The sequence below is a fragment of the Chaetodon auriga genome, chromosome 3, assembly GCF_051107435.1.
Source record: "Chaetodon auriga isolate fChaAug3 chromosome 3, fChaAug3.hap1, whole genome shotgun sequence".
In the NCBI taxonomy this organism is placed as follows: Eukaryota; Metazoa; Chordata; class Actinopteri; order Chaetodontiformes; family Chaetodontidae; genus Chaetodon; species Chaetodon auriga.
Window position 1 is genome coordinate 27,583,403 of NC_135076.1, and position 17,469 is coordinate 27,600,871.

At 44.1% G+C, this 17,469-nt stretch overlaps 2 protein-coding genes across 2 annotated transcripts; both read left to right on the forward strand.

The window, feature by feature from the left end:
* The first annotated feature begins 1,551 nt into the window (after positions 1 to 1,551).
* Positions 1,552 to 4,908, forward strand: LOC143318598 (claudin-18-like). The gene is made up of 5 exons (XM_076727024.1): positions 1,552 to 1,771; positions 3,647 to 3,811; positions 3,896 to 4,031; positions 4,109 to 4,222; positions 4,767 to 4,908. The coding sequence occupies exons 1-5, from the start codon at positions 1,552 to 1,554 to the stop codon at positions 4,906 to 4,908; spliced, it is 777 nt and encodes a 258-aa protein (XP_076583139.1).
* A 3,101-nt stretch (positions 4,909 to 8,009) lies between these two features.
* On the forward strand, positions 8,010 to 17,033 carry hs2st1b (heparan sulfate 2-O-sulfotransferase 1b). The gene is made up of 7 exons (XM_076726674.1): positions 8,010 to 9,357; positions 10,620 to 10,858; positions 13,424 to 13,509; positions 13,897 to 14,035; positions 14,124 to 14,221; positions 15,472 to 15,629; positions 15,733 to 17,033. Exons 1-7 carry the CDS (start codon positions 9,234 to 9,236, stop codon positions 15,957 to 15,959), a joined length of 1,071 nt encoding a protein of 356 aa, XP_076582789.1. The 5' UTR covers positions 8,010 to 9,233; the 3' UTR covers positions 15,960 to 17,033.
* Positions 17,034 to 17,469: the final 436 nt, after the last annotated feature.

The following is a 17,469-nucleotide window of genomic DNA, read 5'->3' on the forward strand; positions in this document are numbered from 1 at the left end:
AAAAGATAAGACGTACGTCTAAAGTCAGGAGATAAAATACATGAATGACAGCAGCAATTATTCAGATGTACAGGCAGGAACAGCTTTTTTAAAGCTCCTGGAAAAGGTATTTCTCTAAAACATTAAATATTAATGACTAAATGAGCAAAAATCAAAGGTAAAATTAAGACAGAAACACCTTCAGGTATTATTTATTAAAGGTATAGTTTGACACGACATGTTAATAAGTGAGCTGGTTGGAGGATTTTGTTACCTTGCTACAGAACCAGACTAGCTGTCCTGCAGTTTTCAGTCGTAATGCTAAGCTAAGATAAGCTAAGTGGCTGCTTGGCGTAACCTTATATTCAGCAGGCAGATGAGAGAGTTGAAACTCTTAAGTTTCAAGCAAATAAGCACATTTCCCAAAATTTAAAGTAAGCTGCTTCATCAGGACTGTGTGCGAGTTGTTCGATCAGATTTGATATTTGATAGACAGCAGCCGTGTTTCCATCTGTTGTCAAGCGGATTTTAAGCAAAATTTTGAAATAAATAACAGAAAATGCAAATTTGGCCCAATTTCAGAAACTGTTTTGGAGTGAATAAACGAGGGCATGCAGACGTCACCTGACTTCCTCCTTTCCACCTGTCATAATTACTACGACCACTAGAGGTCGCCACTTAACAGTAAACGTAAATATGGGTAACGTAATAACGTACTTTGGGTTACGCGTATAAAGCTAGACCACAATGGTTCGGACCAATCAGCGTCCTATAAGGAACTGATGGTAGCTGCTTTAGTCGTGACAAGAAGGGATTGTTCTTTCAAAAACGATGATGGCGGCTCCCAAAGAGGTTCGCTGCTGCTGCAGAATTTGAAAGAACGGCACTGGAGGTTTTTCTCAATGGAAAACATGTTTTCGCTCTTCTCTCGACCTGCTTTGGCAACAGTTTCGCTCTCCTACTACGTCACGTGGTTCGTTGATCTGATTGGTTGAAGTTAACCCAGTTAAAACAGTTTTTCAGGACGACTTCCTGGAACACCGACAATTAAACAAATACTCAAACATTTCATGTGAAATAACTGAAGCTGTTGTAACTTTGGGGGGAAAGTGTGTGTTCATGCGTCGCTCTGAGTAAAGAGCTGATTGAGGAAGTAGATTTTCAGCTGATGGGTGGTTTGAACTCAAAACAGCTTCAACCAATAAAAGTTAGAGTTTGAAGTGCAGCAGCAGTCTGGGACCTTTTTAAATAACCCTGCTAACGGTCAATCAGCCGGTCAATGGTCTGAATTTGAGGTTTCTATTAAAACAACAGTGACTCCTGACAGTCAGCAGTTAGAACCACCTCATGGTCACCGTTGAGTCAGTCAGCAGCATCAACCACAATCCCTTCAGACCAACACGCTCCACCCAGCTCCTCCTGTGTTTGGCTGGGCTGTGAGCAAACAAGCAGGGTCACTGGCAGAGTCCTTCTTGACTTCACACCTGCTGATATCATATTCAAACACACAGCTGCAGAGCCGAGGAGAAGCCGTTAGCGTTTCCATCACAGCGTTTGAGACGAGGCAGCACGATGGTAGCGACTCTCTGTCAGGTGATGGGCTTCATGCTCAGTTTGTTAGGGGTGGCGGGAATCATCGCCGCCACGGGGATGGACCAGTGGGCGACGGAGGACCTCTTCGACAACCCCGTGACCGCCGTGTACTCGTATTCGGGCCTGTGGAGGTCGTGTGTTCGGCAGAGCTCCGGCTTCACCGAGTGTCGGCCGTATTTCACCATCCTGGGACTGCCAGGTATTTTTACCTTTACGTTATCGACCGTCATTAAGTTAGCATGAAGAACTGTGTTTATCATGATTAAGCAACAGAAGCAACATGGATGACTTGAAAATGTAGATAAATATGTTTTTATAGTGTAATGTTTCTATGCTTTATCCTGAAGTTTTTTCCATTAAACTGGAATATTTGTTCAATATGCAGCTTGAAATAAGCAGTTACATCCTCAAGCTGTGATTGGTTAAAAAATGCTGGCCTGAGAGGATTAATATGCGGAACGGTTTCAGCTGTGTTTCCTCAGAATGATGGGAAGCTAATGATGAAAGGTCAAAGCCCCTCCTTCACTCAGAGGTGGACACTCTGCCACCGTTTCCTGAAACTGGGACAAAGCCTCCTGAAAGTTTTGGGTAAACATGTGATAAGAGCTGTTCCGTGTTGATAAGCGCTGGCACACGCAGACGCTGCCATTTCACGACTCCGCGACATCGGTTGGCTAACGTTGTTTGAGCGGGACGTCTAAAATGGCTGCCTCGATGATTCAGTTAATAGGATTCATGTTGTCCGCGTTGGGCCAATTCTTAATATCAGCTGCAACAGCAATGGACATGTGGAGCTTACAGGACCGATCCTTTACAGTCGTAACAAACGTGTACACGTACTCTGGGTTATGGAGGTCGTGTGTGGGGACGGCGTACGGGACGACTCAGTGCAGGCCTTATTTTACCATACTGGGACTGCCAGGTAAGAGAATTACCCTCCGAGAGAAAGAGACACTTATCGAGTATTTCTCCACGTGTTGGATTAAGGAGACATTTTCCAAAGGGCCTCGGAAGGTACTTTAGAATATTTGGGAGGTTTTAGGGCAGATTTCCTCCGTTTCCCGCCTGCATAAAAATGCAGTCGACTGCAGAAAAGATGGTGTCTCTCCGGAATCAAATGGAAATTTGATGAGACGTCCAAAGCTTAGCTGAGCAAGCACAAGCTTTACCGGAGTGTCACACAATGTAAAGTACATTTCCACACTCTGTGCTTAACAGCTGAATGCAGTGTAGAGCATATTGTATATAAGGCCTTAAAGGATTAAGGCGAGAATAGCACAGGGACAATATCTGAGGCCACTGAAAGGCGCCATTTAGGTCAGTGTGTTTTATGACGCGGTGCCTTATTTTATTAATTTTGACATCGCTGCTGCTGGAACGAAACACGGCTGCACTTTTGTTTTTCTCACTTTACTTCTTTGACATTAATTGTAAACGGCGTCAGTGTCGAACTCCTTGAAGAACATTTCTGACATAGGAACAGTCTTTTTAGGGGATTCTGAACCAACAGTTTCAGTAGTTATTCGTTTCAGAGCGACCTGAAGGCCTTTCAGCACTTCAGCATTGTTTTCTTGTAAATGTGCTTCTATCTGTAAGAATTTATGAACATGCAGTAAATCTGTGTATTTGTGTGTGTGTGTCTGAGCAGTACTGGAACTGATTTGTTGGTTTTTTTATCCTGTAAAGCTCCTTAAACTGCGTCTGTGTGAGATGGAGCTGAAAAACGGGCAAAGATGAAAAACTCAGCAACGAGTTTTGATTTGATGTCGGAGATGAAAAAACCAAGTGGGACATTTGTAAAGTGAGGATATCTCACCTGTCAGGCACACAGTGTCTTTAGTGGACTATTTAAATTAAAATAGTACTATCACAGTGTATTAATACTCTGTTCCAAGTAGAAGTCCTGCATTCAGGTACAGAGTTATGAGGAAAAGTATGAAAGTCTTGTGTTATTTCATATTATCATTATTGATGCATTAATGTTTAATCAGCAAGTACCTGAAACATGTCCAGTACATCAAGTCTGATGTACTTCTGTAGTACTTCTTCTAAACGGTGTAACTTTGACCTTCAGCCCTGCTCCAAGCCGTCCGTGCCCTGATGATTGTCGGGATTGTTCTTGGCGCCATCGGCTGCCTGATCGCCATATTTTCTCTGAAGTGCCTGAAAATGGGGAACATGGAGGACAACATCAAAGCCACGATGACCCTGACGGCCGGCATCATGTTCCTTCTCGCAGGTGCAGTAATGTTTTGTCCACAGCGGCTCGTTGTTTCAGCTGAGCCGTTCTGCGTTGGCTCCATCGTTTGCTCTTTGTCTTTAGGTGTCTGCGGCATCGCTGGCGTGTCGGCCTTTGCTAACTTGATCGTGCAGAGTTTTCGGTTCACCACGTACGCTGACGGAGGGTATGGTACGTTCGGAGGGGGAGTTGGTGGACTCACAGGAGCTCTGACTCCGAGGTAAAGTCAAATGAAGATGACGTTTGATCTGTGACGGCGCCTTGCGACGGCTTCCTGTAATGGCTGTCTTCTCTCAGGTACACTTTCGGCCCCGCTCTTTTCGTGGGCTGGATCGGTGCAGCTATCCTGGTCATCGGAGGCGTCTTGATGTCTCTGGCCTGCCGTGGGATGACTTCAGACGACAAGCAGCGGTACGCTCCATCGCTGAACGAGGCAGTCACTAATCTGTGACCTTTTCTGACCTTTAACAGAGCTTCTCTGCTGCTCCGCAGTGAAGTCACAGAGATGAGAAAGCTGCTAAATAGATCCAACGCAAATGTCAGAAATGCTAAATACTAGTGCAGATTAAATGTCCATGAAAGCACTTAAAGACAGAAATCTTGGATTCTGACAAAGCTGAACAACAATATTAAGCATATTCTGAATATTTTGTTCTGCTGTGGGCAATAAAACTCAGTTCCTTTCACAGTTAAGGACACGCACTCAGCAAAATGTAAATGAAGCCCTTTGCTGTGTCTTTTTCTCTGCATATATAACGCAGAGTTGCAGATTCTTGCAGGGCTGTTTCCAAAACGATGCAGACGAAGTGCCTCTGCTCTCCTCCTGCTCTTGCTTAGTTCCAGTCCTTCGTCGTGTTTTCAGTCGTGTTGATGGTGGAGCTGCTGTGAGTCTGTTTTCATTCACTCCATCAGCTGGTGTTTTATTTCAAGCTGCTCGTGTTGTGATCCTCTGCAGGTACGACGGGATGGCCTACAAAGCCGCCTCTCAACACACGGCCTACAAGTCCGACATCAGACCCCGTCCAGTCTACAACGACTCCTACAAGGCCCAGAGCATGGACGGACGACACTCCAACCAGAGATTCGACTACGTGTAGAGTCATTTCACGCTCTGTCTTTTTTATTGTCCACAGCTCCGTCATCGTCTGGAGTTTCTCGCTCGTTTTTTGTGGGAAAACTGGTTGTTTTTTATTTCTCTGTGCTTTAATCTTCTTTATTAATATCACGATATAATCCCGATTTTGAAAAGCTGTGATTTTTGTATTGTGTTATTTTCACTTTTTGTGTAATAATAAAAGTGAGTCCTATTTTGTGTAATTGTCTAATGTCTAAGCCTGGAGGAAGCTTTAAGTTCAAGCTCGTGTTCACACCCAGTACCTGCCAGGTGTAGCTGACTGAAACGTAATGTTAGCTTGCTAATGTATGACCCATTTAAAGTGGAGAGGGAAACAGGTAAAATATGGCCGACGTATCTGATTTGACTCAAAATGTTTGCTAACGGTTTGAGAAATGACGTTTCCCAAAATGAACCCAGCGTCGATATCGTTAGCTTGGATGACCATGTAGCATTGGTCAGGTCAGCTTTGTTAGATACAGTCTCCATGTATTTAACCACGTGTGTATATAGAAATAAAACACAGTCTTACGTACTCGCCTGTCTGATGTCTTTTAGCCCCTAAAATTGTGATTTTTATCAGTTCTATTGCAGCTTGTGATGCGACGGTTACTTTGGTTAGACAGCAGTGCAGATCGTTTACATCAAACACATCACTGAGGTCTAAAGTTCAATCCAGTTTACTAAATCACCAGTTTAAAACTAGCTAAATGTTAAGATTCAGGCTGGACTTTACACACTAACTTATAAATGCAAATAGCACCTGCAGCCCGATCCTGGTCTCTGCCTCGATAATCAGAATATATGATTTGTATTCTGTCATGTTTTATAGGTGTGACACCACTTAGACTAAAAATATAATCAAAATGTAATTTAAGATTTTAACAGAAAGGATTTAACACTCCAAAAAGTGAATTGGATTTGTGCGCATCCTGTCATGAAGCCGAGGATCCAAACATCTGACATAAATAACCGTATTGATTGTTGTGTTGTTGTTTATCCTATTAGTGTTATCAATAGAAAATGCAGTGCAGGTCATCAGTTCATCCCTGGTGGTTACTTGTTATCTCCAGCCCTGCAGCAGCGTATGATAAATAGAATAATCGTCACATTGTTTGGGGGTAATTGAATAAAGTGGACGGCTCTCCTCAGATAGACGCTGATGGTCAGGCGCTGTGCTCTCCGTCTGGACCCTGTCAGTCCTTTGGGATCTGGCTTTATTTCCCAGAAACAGGCAGAAGAGGGTTTGGATAATTTGCATGAAATCACATTTCTTGATAATACAATTAATGGACGTCATAAGTAGGTGGTAACATTTAATCACACTGAAAGTGACTCTAATCATTTCATTAAACTGCAGCAAAGAAGCAGCTCGAGAGACGATGAGTCCAACCTCACCTCGAGGCCCGTCACGCTGTTCCTCAACACAAACACAACAAGCTGATAGCAAATCTGACTTGAAGTCAGTTTCTGGTTGTCTAAAAGTAGATCCTGTCATACAAGTGATGATCCGACCATCACGAAGCCACGAAGCTTCGTTGAGCTTCAGAGCAGCGATCAGCAGCGTGATGCCTTTTCACTGCAGACATGTTGGTCTGATGTTCACAAAGACAAACTTCAGCACAGTTACTGTTTGTAACCCTCAGACTTTGACTTCCAGTTTGCTCAGATGAGGTTGGACCTTTCATATCCGACCAACATATCCTCATCTTTGGAGCTCTGGCGCCACCTACAGGCTGAGAAATGCATCACAGCTCTGTCAGCGAGGCAGTGGATGTGGTGCTGGTGGCCTTCTTCATCTTTTCATCATCCTCCTTCTTACAGATCATCCACTTTGACTTGATGTTTATCTTTTTTTTCCACAGTATTTACTCGCCTAAACTCCACCAGCACATTAGCCCCAAATAACATTACGATAATATGGGTTAGGGTTACTTTTACATACTGCAAACTTCTGCTTCCAGCCTGTTTATTTATGTCTTCTGTTTAATTCTGCTCTGCACGTCTGCAGGTATGGAAAGACAGTAATGGTCATTGGCACTAAAGGAAGCAGTGGAAAACCAGCCAGCTGGCGAACACTGGCACTTTGACAGAAATGCTGATTAATGTTTGTTGCCCTTAAAATCAGCGAAATTAAACACCATCCTGTAGATTCAAGGCTTGCGGACCTCTCTCAGTGTTTGGCCGAGCTGTTCATAAAGCAGAGACTGTCACAATCTGAAGAATGAGGAAGAGCACTTTTGGTTACATCTGCATTTTTCTGATAACACGGTCATTATCTGAACACACTGAACACACTTCCCTCCTCACAGTGGATGAGGAAGCAAAGATATTTGAGAATAACACACCTGTAATCAGGCGTCTCTTCCTGTTGGTGCTCTGTGCTGTAATTGGACGTTTGAGGTTTGGATCAGCTGCTCTAATATAACACAGAAATGCCTCACTGTGATCTCAGGTGATGAGACTTACATTCCTCTGACATTAATATCTGTGTGATTCTGTTAAATGAGGGCCAGAATTCACATTACTTGATATAAGCTTTCACGGGTTGCATTCAGTATAACCTGAGCCTGATTTTGTTGATCAGAGGATGAGTATCTAAGAGAGTCACATGTGACTGAAGTGACTCACAGCACATGTCAATACAAAAGGCCTTTATGCCAAAGTAATCTCCTCAGAAAGATTCAGCAAAGATTCAGGGCAATGGACAAACTTTGGCTGTCATCTGAAGCTACAGTTACATTTCTAATTTGTTCCATAGGTGGCGCTAATAAGAGGCTGGGGGAAGCTTAGCTTCCCCAAAATTATCACAAAAAATAAAATAAGATCATCACAAAAATCAAATCAAATCATAAAATTACATTTTTTAAATTTTGTATTCTATTTTAGAAAGAGGTGGGAAATACATTAAAACACGCATTTTAAGATATTATTCATTTTTATCTATTTATTTATTTTTATTTGTTTTAGTTCGATGGTATTTGATTGGTTACTGCGTCATCATTACGTACACACGGCGTAGCTACACCGCAGCGTAGAAGCTAACGCATTTGCGTCGCTAGCTATGCTAGTCACCATGGTGACAGTGAGTCCGGGCGGTGAAACTCTGGAAAATCTAAAAGCCGCTACCTTGACTGGGTTTTACCCAAACTTCACCAGAGTGCTTAAATTGGCGCTGTCGCTAACAGTTGGGACGCCGGGTGCGCAACTGGATGAGGAAGACTATGGTACGGCAGAGACTGTCAGCTCTGCCGCTTCGGCACATCGAGAGTGACATAACGAAGAGAATTCAACCTGAGGAAACAGTTGAGAAATACAACACAAAGGCCCCGCGGCCTATGTGTACATCCTATCCTGCCCTAGTGCCGCCAATGATTTGTGCTATTTCAACTCTGCTGAGGTGTTTTCACCTGAAAGGCTTCTATAGTACAAATGTAATTATTGACGACGTGGGCACGTTTCATGCCACACTGTGTTTAATTGGACAGAGAACTTCAAATCTGTGTCAGTGGTGTAATGTACTGCAATACTGAGAGCACGTTCTGTATTTTAATAACTATAGAGATGGAGATATGAGATAAGATTAATGAGGCAGAGCAGAAGTGGAGCTTAGAAAGACTGCTGAGAGCAGGTGATGGATCAAAGGAAATTAAAAGATTGAAAGTGAGCTCACACTGCGATGTTTCTGCAGAGGACAGAAGGTTCAGGCCTGTTTCACTGACGCGGTTCACACTCCGGTCCAGCAGGTGGCAATATGAATGTTTAACACTAGTTTTTACATTCCAGTTCGAAGAAGAAGAAGCAGCAGCAGAAGAAGAAGCTGCGGCTACATTCCAGTGATGCTTGTTGCTGCACATTAACTGTAGTTTGGATTTGACGATTTGTCTCCTCCAGCTTCATGTCGTGTTTAAATGGGTCGAGCTTCTTGGACGCTGCGGGCTGTCGGCAGAGTTAAACCAAGCCTGAGTCGATGAGTGACTGACATCATCTAAAGATGACGTTAGCATGAGCTTTACGTGGCTTCATAATGATAGTTAGCCGAGAAGCTAGCCAGCTAACGTCAGTTTGTTTGGCTAACGTTCCGTTAAGCTCGTTGAACGGCTGTTGAGAATCAGCTAATGGCGCTGAACAGCTAACTTTACGTGAGCGACATTTAATTTGTTTTACTCGAAGTGGGTGATCTCAGATCAGCCGGTCAGCAGCACACGCTGGGTGCTCCTGTGCTGGATTAGCCGTTAGCCGTTAGCAGTGGATCTGAGAGGCTTCACTGTTCAGTTGTATCCGAGTTATGATTCATCTGGTTGTTTGATGGGGCTTTTAAGAATCATGATGCCGCCCAAGTTCCAGCTGTTGGCTGTTTTAGCGTTTGGAGTGGCGATGCTCTTTGTAGAGAACCAGATCCAGAAACTGGAGGAGTCAAGAGCCAAACTCGGTAAGACCAAAACAAAGGTGGTGAACTGTGTACACAGAGATTATGACACAATCATTGAGTTCAAGCTGTTTGAGCCTTTGAAATCTTATTCCACATGAAAACGTTGGTGCCAAAGACTGAAGTTACACTGAGTGTTAATCTGAAGGAAAGACACACAAGTTTTATTTGGTTACAGATTATAAAACTTCTGTTCCCTTTTTCTAAGTGACAATGTTTGACAAACAGCTGTTTGAGGTAACCATTGATAGAAAAGACAAAGAGACAACCAATCAGATATTTTAAAGGAGAGCATCCACTCAGCTCATGTTGGCATCCTGGACAGTAATACCTGTTAAAAGTAGACACCTGCTGCAGGTGAAAACATCTCCTTTGTATCTTCACACTTACATTACTGCAGCTCAGTAAAGCTGATTGTTGGCTCAGGAGGCAGAGCGGTCGTCCACCGAGCCCCGGCCTCAGCAGTCCACATGCCGAAGTATCTGTGGGCAAGATACTGAACCCCGAAACTGCCCCCTATGGTGTGTGAATTAATATGTACGTTGCTTTGGATAAAAGCGTCTGCCAAATGACTAATTGTAATTGTGTGTCACTGTCTTTAGCACAGGACTGAATTGTGCTTTCAGAGAATGCGTGTTTGTGTTTGACCGTGAGTTTGTGAGCAGTACTCGAACACATTGACTAAAATGTCTTTAAGAGGATGGAAATTCAAGGGCCAAGAGACCATCTGCCTGCCCTCAAATGCAGCTTAACAAACGTCCTGCAGACACGTGGCTTATCTCTGCGCATGGTGTCAGGACGCCTGCAGTGCGCTGAGCGATGCACAGCCGGTCCAAGAGACGCCCACAAGGCCATTCCTGTAATTGGTTTTAATTAACATTGCAGTGGAGAAAAGAAGTGGGAGACAACACTTTTAATTACGCCTCCTGTCAATATTATCATCAAAAGCTTAATTACTTGTTTTGGTGTTGTTGTGTTTTGAAGGTCTAAGTTGTTTTCCTTAATTAAAGCGTGCTAATCAGCCTCGCTACCTTGAAAATGTAAGCTACTTGTTCATTTATACAGCTGATGTACCTTTGTCTTTGTCGTGCTGGTGGCCTCACACCTGCTGTGTGTGCTGCCAGATGAGAATAACAAGCAGGAACTAAAATCCAGAGAATCTCCGCCACTTCATCATCATCATCATCATCATCATCACATAAACTGAAGAAGCAATCAACATTTGCTTTGTCTAATGATAATTATCACATTTTCTGCCCGTGTAGAACGTACCATTGCCAGACACGAGGTGGCTGAAGTGGAGCAGCGTCACAGCGACGACGCCGGGCGGGAATCGCCGCCGCTGGCGGACAAAGACGACATGGTCATCATCTACAACAGAGTGCCGAAGACGGCCAGCACGTCCTTCACGAACATCGCCTACGACCTGTGTGGGAAGAATCGCTTCCACGTGCTGCACATCAACACAACCAAAAACAATCCCGTCATGTCTCTGCAAGACCAGGTGAGCCGTCCACCGTCTCTGTGTTCACATGCTGTGGTGCCAGTTCAGACAGGATCACAGGACGTCAAAGCCCTCTCCTGTAGCTTTAACCGCACATACTGTAATACATTTCCAGCCCAAAGACACAGAAACTTGGAACTCTCACATGAGCACGTATCAGTCTTAATACTAATAATACTGCGCTTAATACAACAAAGAAGCAAAGATAGAAGAGCCCTTTGTTGGCCTGTGGGCACTTTGATCCTCACAGCTGAAGATCTGGAATAAGAAGCAGGCGTCTGCTGTGGACGGAGCTGAACTGGTTGTAACATGAAATGTTTTCAGGTGAATGTGGGAAATGTATATAGAGGCTTTATGAACAGCCTCACAGCTGTTCAACGTAGAGCTTCAGCAGTAATGACCTTTAAGTTTCAGACTGTAAATTCTGTTTCTGTAATCTTCTGCATAGCTTATCGTTCAGATCTGTCTCTGAGTTATTTAGACGAATGTTCAGGACTGAAGTTTAAGAGCACTGCATTCACAAGATCAGCAAACAAACTGATAATATTTTGGTGCACAGAGGTTTTCCAGATAGGAGGTTTCATTCACTGAAGGTCAGGTTTTCAGTAATAGATTACAGACAGACTGATGGATGGATGGGATGTAAACATAAATGAAGAGACTTTATTAATCCTTTGCAGTCACTGACTGTCTGAAGTGTGACGTTGCCTGTAGACTGAAATAATCATTCTACAAGTTTGGTTCATGTTTTATTGTGTAACATCAGTCTAATATGGTCTCACTCTGAATGATAGCAGTTCGTAGCATGTTCAGATGGTGCGATGGATGTCGGCGAATGGTCGCATTATGATGTAAATAAAGGAAAAAAGAGATGGAAGCAGAGACATGTCGTCAGCTCATATCATCCATCTGAGCTGCAAATTTCACCACAGATCAGCAGACACTTCCTGTCCTCCTGCTGATGCTCCGGTTTTGGCTGCTCTTTGCCGTCCGTCTGCTCTGGCAGTGAAACAGAGGAGCAGTTGGGTTCAGTTCATGTGGCTCAGTTGGCCAATCACGAACATGTTTTTGCCATTAGAGTCATTGTCCTGCTGCAGTCTCCAGAAACTGGTGGGAAAAAAATGGCTGCCCTGTTCCAGCACTGTTCCATGAATGTGCATCTGAACAGCCTCAGTCTTTCTTCCACTAATGATAAACACACGACTGTCCATAAACTTGCTGACTGCACTGCAGACGAGAGAGAAACAGAAGTTAATCAGTGATTTAGTCTGTTTCCACTCTGCAGGCTTGTTTTGGTTCCAGATCCGTTTACCAGGAATGTGAGTTAGTTAGTGCGCAAGCTCACGTTTTCCTTTTGATTCACCGGATCAGGTCTTTCACTCTCAACAAACAACTCTTGGTGTGAGGCGTTTAGGGAACCTCAGCAGGAGAATATAGTGTGAGCCGGGTTAGCTGGTAGTTTGTGTCTTATCTTGAATGTGTATAGATGTTTTAAAAGCTCCAGAGAAGGTTTGTGAGGCGTCAGCGCCTGTTACACCGGCTGCATTCACATGAGATGCCAGAGCATCTCAGGACACACAGTATAAAGGCCTCACAGCTACGCTCGTGATATTTTTGGCTGCCAGCACCAAGGTAACGTCCGGTCTGCCATCACACAAACTGTCTGTTTGCCCCACACGTGATAAAACAGGCGAGGGGAAAGACTCATCAGAGCCACGTCGATTTCCAGCACATTTTGTGTCCAGTAACGGCATTTAGCTTAGCCAGAACGGTCAGCCTGCTGCTGTGTGTGTGTGTGTGTGTGTGTGTGTGTGTGTGTGTGTGTGTGTGTGTGTGTGTAAACGAAGGCCATTCACCACCAACAGTTAACACATGAGATTTGTACGTCTTTCAGCTGCGTGTAGTGAGACGTCATACAGCTGTTAAACATGTCGCCTTATTTCAACATATGAAATACAGCATTAAAACATGGTGGTTTTCATTTCATACTGTCACTCAAGGATGTCATTTCCACTGTACATTAGCTTGTCGTACCCCACTGTTCATACCTTCAGCTCGATTTTCTCTGATCATTGCCCTTTTAAACTGTCCTGCCATCGTCTTAACGTGATTTCCGGTGGAGTCAGTGTGTTAACAATCCCATTATTTTCCTTTTCTTTGATCACAATAACCACTCTCCTCATAGTTTGTCGTGTCTAAATAAACGACGTAGCGTCAGATTTCACTCCCGCGCGTCTGAAAACAAACCTTCAGCGCTGATGTTGACGCAGGAAGTGTGTGACCTGCTCTGTCAGCTGATTGGCTGCCTTTTGAGACCATCTGCTAAACTCCGCAGCCTCTTTTTTCCGATCATCTGATTTCCTTACAATAAATCTTCACTAAAACTCTTAAAATGTCGACTGCAGAGACTTTCCATCAGCCTTTGAGCAGGAATCTGAATGTGTCCTCAGCAGAGCGAGCCCTCTTCACTCCTCTGTCCCAGCGTTCTTTGTTGCTGCTGTGTTTTTCCATTTGCTGGAGTTTGCCTGCTGCTCCATAATTGGTTTCCATTATCTTTGGCTACAGGTGCGCTTTGTCAGGAACGTCACCTCGTGGAGAGAGATGAAGCCCGGCTTCTACCACGGCCATGTAGCTTATCTGGACTTCTCAAAGTAAAGCCCTTCATTTCCTGTAATACCATTAATATCCAGATTAGTTACAAACAGTTAGCAGAGCAGATAAAGGGAGGTCATGTATTGATTGCTAACGTGTGCTTTAGTGTTGATTAATTGCATTGTTGTCCTTATCTCCCGTGACACTATCGTTCCACTGATCACAGGTAATTATCCTAATGGTGTAAGTGTTCCTCGGTGAGAGAGACCCGGTTAGCTCTCAGTATCAGTTCTCCCTGACGCTGCCACACGCTCACTGAGCTTTACTGCATTAAACACCATTAATTAGGTGCAGAAATGTGGCTTCACGGTCTGTTAGATTTGAAAGTGTCCGTCCGATGCAAATAAAAGCTTTAAAGATGTGCCGTTCTCTTTGTCTGTGCTCAGATATGGAGCGAAGGGGAAGCCCATGTACATAAATGTGGTGCGGGACCCCATCGAGCGCCTGGTGTCGTATTACTACTTCTTACGCTTCGGAGACGACTACAGACCAGGTCTACGACGGAGGAAGCAAGGGGACAAAAAGGTTTTTATCTGAAGCTCGTGAGTCTTGTTTCAGGCCCGTCGTTTGTCCCACATTAACGTGTGATCGTGACTGTTTCTGTGTTTTTCAGACCTTTGACGAGTGTGTGTCGTCGGGGGGGTCTGACTGCGCTCCTGAGAAGCTCTGGCTGCAGATCCCCTTCTTCTGCGGCCACCATTCAGAGTGCTGGTGAGTGGGCCGGAAGCACAACACAGTTCATGTCTGTGATAAACTGCTGATGACAAACAGCCGCAGTTTGGATAATGACTGACGCAATTCACAGCGTCTGAACAGGCCGCAGCCCGTGAAACGTTTAGCAGGTGGCTGCTGATGTTCTGTGGAAGACGAAAGAACAAAGGGGAAAGTAAGGTGTGTTTTTGGTGGTCATCAGGGTGGCAGGTGTTTATCAGTCGTCACATGTATTGGCAGACATCTGGTGAGTTGTTGGAGTTTCTCTGTTGAGCTTTTTTGCATATTAAGACACTAAGTTTCACAGCTTAGAAGGATGCGTGACTGAAAAAGACGATCGAAATCGATGCAGCAATAACATCTTTTTATATGTAGGCATTCTCAGTGCCTACATTACCCACAATGCAACACCAAGAGATTCAGATGTGTTATGCTAGTGGTGATTAAAGTAGCCTCTAGCTTCAAGCAGAGATGAGGTGCAGTCTGGTAAACTCACTCCTTTCTAACTCCACACCTCAGCCTCGACCGACGCAGCGTTATACAACCCAGACCTGTAAGCAGACTGTGAAAAATGGCGGTCCAGAGTCTGCAGTCCTGTCGCTCTGTGAAGCTTTAACGTTCGTGCAGAGCTGTCACCTGTGTCACAGGTTTGTCAGGCGGATATCAAAAACACTGTGAGAAGTACCTTACAAACAGTTTTCTGGTGTGACCATGTGTTGTTTTTGTTGCTTTAACCTTTATTAATTCAGGGACGTTTCACTGAAAGGAAGTCTCCTTTGCTGGATCGACCTGATCACATTCACACCTGGAAGCTGCCCAGTATAACCACACTGCCACTGACAGCTCCACCAGAGCGGCAGTGGCGTTCATCGACACATCATCGTCACATTTTCATTTGATGCTTTGTCGTGATTATATGACGATTAAAGCAGCTTTAACTGACCTGTTGAGAAAAAAAAACCCTAGAAAAGCCCCCAACAATGAGCAAATACATCCCAGTAGAAACAAGATAAGCGTCTGATTATTCTTGGGACGGTCTTGTTTAACGTAGACCACAAATACAAACACAGAAATAATTACACTTGCAATCGCAGTATTGATATTTTCCTCAAATAGGTCAGCCCTACAGCACAGCGTGAAGCTTATCATGGAGCATTCAGCAGCACATCATTGGATTTGTCCTGCGCAGAGTCTCCATTACAAACACCAGCTGACTGATCTCAGATGTATTGATCATATCTTGTGTGCAGGAATGTGGGCAGCAGATGGGCGCTGGAACAGGCCAAGTACAACCTGGTGAACGAGTACCTGCTCGTGGGAGTGACCGAGGAGCTGGAGGACTTCGTCATGATCCTGGAGGCAGCGCTGCCTCGGTTCTTCAAGGGAGCTACGGAGCTTTACCGAACAGGTACAACACAGCACACCTGGGTTCAGAGCAAAGTCATCATGTCTGTAGGAACTCTGTGTCATCGAGACTGACAGACTCATTCAACCTTCTCACGTTCCTTCAGGAAAGAAGTCCCATCTGCGAAAGACCACCGAAAAGAAGCCCCCCACCAAAGAGACAATAGCCAAGCTGCAGCAGTCCGACATCTGGAAAATCGAAAATGAGTTTTACGAGTTTGCGCTGGAACAGTTTCAGTTCGTGCGTGCCCACGCCGTCAGGGAAAAGGACGGGGAGCTGTATGTCCTGGCGCAGAGCTTCTTCTATGAAAAGATCTACCCTAAAGTCAACTAAAGGAGAAGAGTGACGGCTGCACAGGACTCCGCACGAACGCCGTCAGAAGTCATTTACACTGGGAGGGAAAGACTCGCCGAGTGGTGCTGGAGGACGCTCCGGAGCTTTTTCTGGGACCCTGCAGGATGGAAAATCCCTTTCAGACGATACTGTGGAATTTCTACCAAGAATGTGTGTATTTTTCCTTTTTTTTTTAAATTGCCGGTGCAGCTGTTGAGAAAACTTAACATGGATAAACTGTCAGTCTGAACCGTGAGAAAGAATTCAAGTGAAATGGGGACTGAATGCGATGCGTCTCAAAGCCAAACACAAGCGGCCTCTGATTTCCAGAGTTCTTTGTTTGGCTTTTCGTGGCCGTCGAACAAACAGCAGCAAACCTCAACACGTTTAAAAGCATAGTTCAATGTGTTTTTCTGTCGTGTGACGGGTTGGAAAAGGAAACGAGCTCAGAAAGCTGTCCAGCTCCATCTTGTGTTATTAGTTTTTTGCACATCACATTTTAGGTGCACAAATTCTTGTTTACGAGTTACAGAAGATAAAACGGTTACAGAACAAAAAGAATCGAGCTGCGTTACATATTTTATTAACATGCAGTGAACATGTGTTTGGACCAAATGCTAGAAGAGGAAATAGACTGGACCATTGCATCCTTTGGTGCGTGACGACTAATTTTTTTATCCCACTGAGATGTTCTCAATTTTTAACACATCGTGTCAGTATTTCATCACAGAGATGGTGCTGTGCGTCCTTCATGTCGCTGATCGCTGCTGTTGCAGCCTGTAAACGAACCACAGCTGGAGGAAAAGACTGAGTTGAATGTGTGGAGGACCAGAGCTTTGACTGGGTCACAGGGTCGTTTTCAGCAGAAAGAGACGGGGTCAGAGGTCGAACTGATAGTGCCTTTATTACAATGTTTAGGACTTCTTGTGTTTGTGGTTTTTTTTTGTTTTTTTTTTCAATTTCCAGTGATTCCACAATCATGTTTTCATTTTTCTGTATATTGGTATGAGCTGCAGCTCCTGTTTCTCTTCTGTTAACCCTTTAACAACCTAAACATAAATACATGATTGCAGATTTCTCGGCTGGTTTTGTTCTTACTGTATCCTCTGAGAAGACTTGATGGTGATCGTGTGTCTTTGCATCATGTTACTCATGATGACACTGATAAGCAGACAGTAGCCGGGGCCACTGAAGCCTTGCATCAGTTATAATTTTAGTTTTAATGGCACTACTGCTTAATTCTAAATGTGCTTTTTTTTTTAAAGGGAGACTTTAATTATTCTGAATCACACAATCGACAAAAATTGGTCCAAACTGTAGCAGCAGAGTCTTTTAGTTCATTATATGGATCAAACACACAGTCTGTATAAAGATGATCCGAAATCCCTGGTTCCTTCATTTCCCATAATGCACCTCGATACCATCATTTGTTGGACCTGACCAGCTTGGAATATGATATGTTAATGTAGAGCCTTCACAGAAAATGTCTTGATGAAACTCATCATGTGAA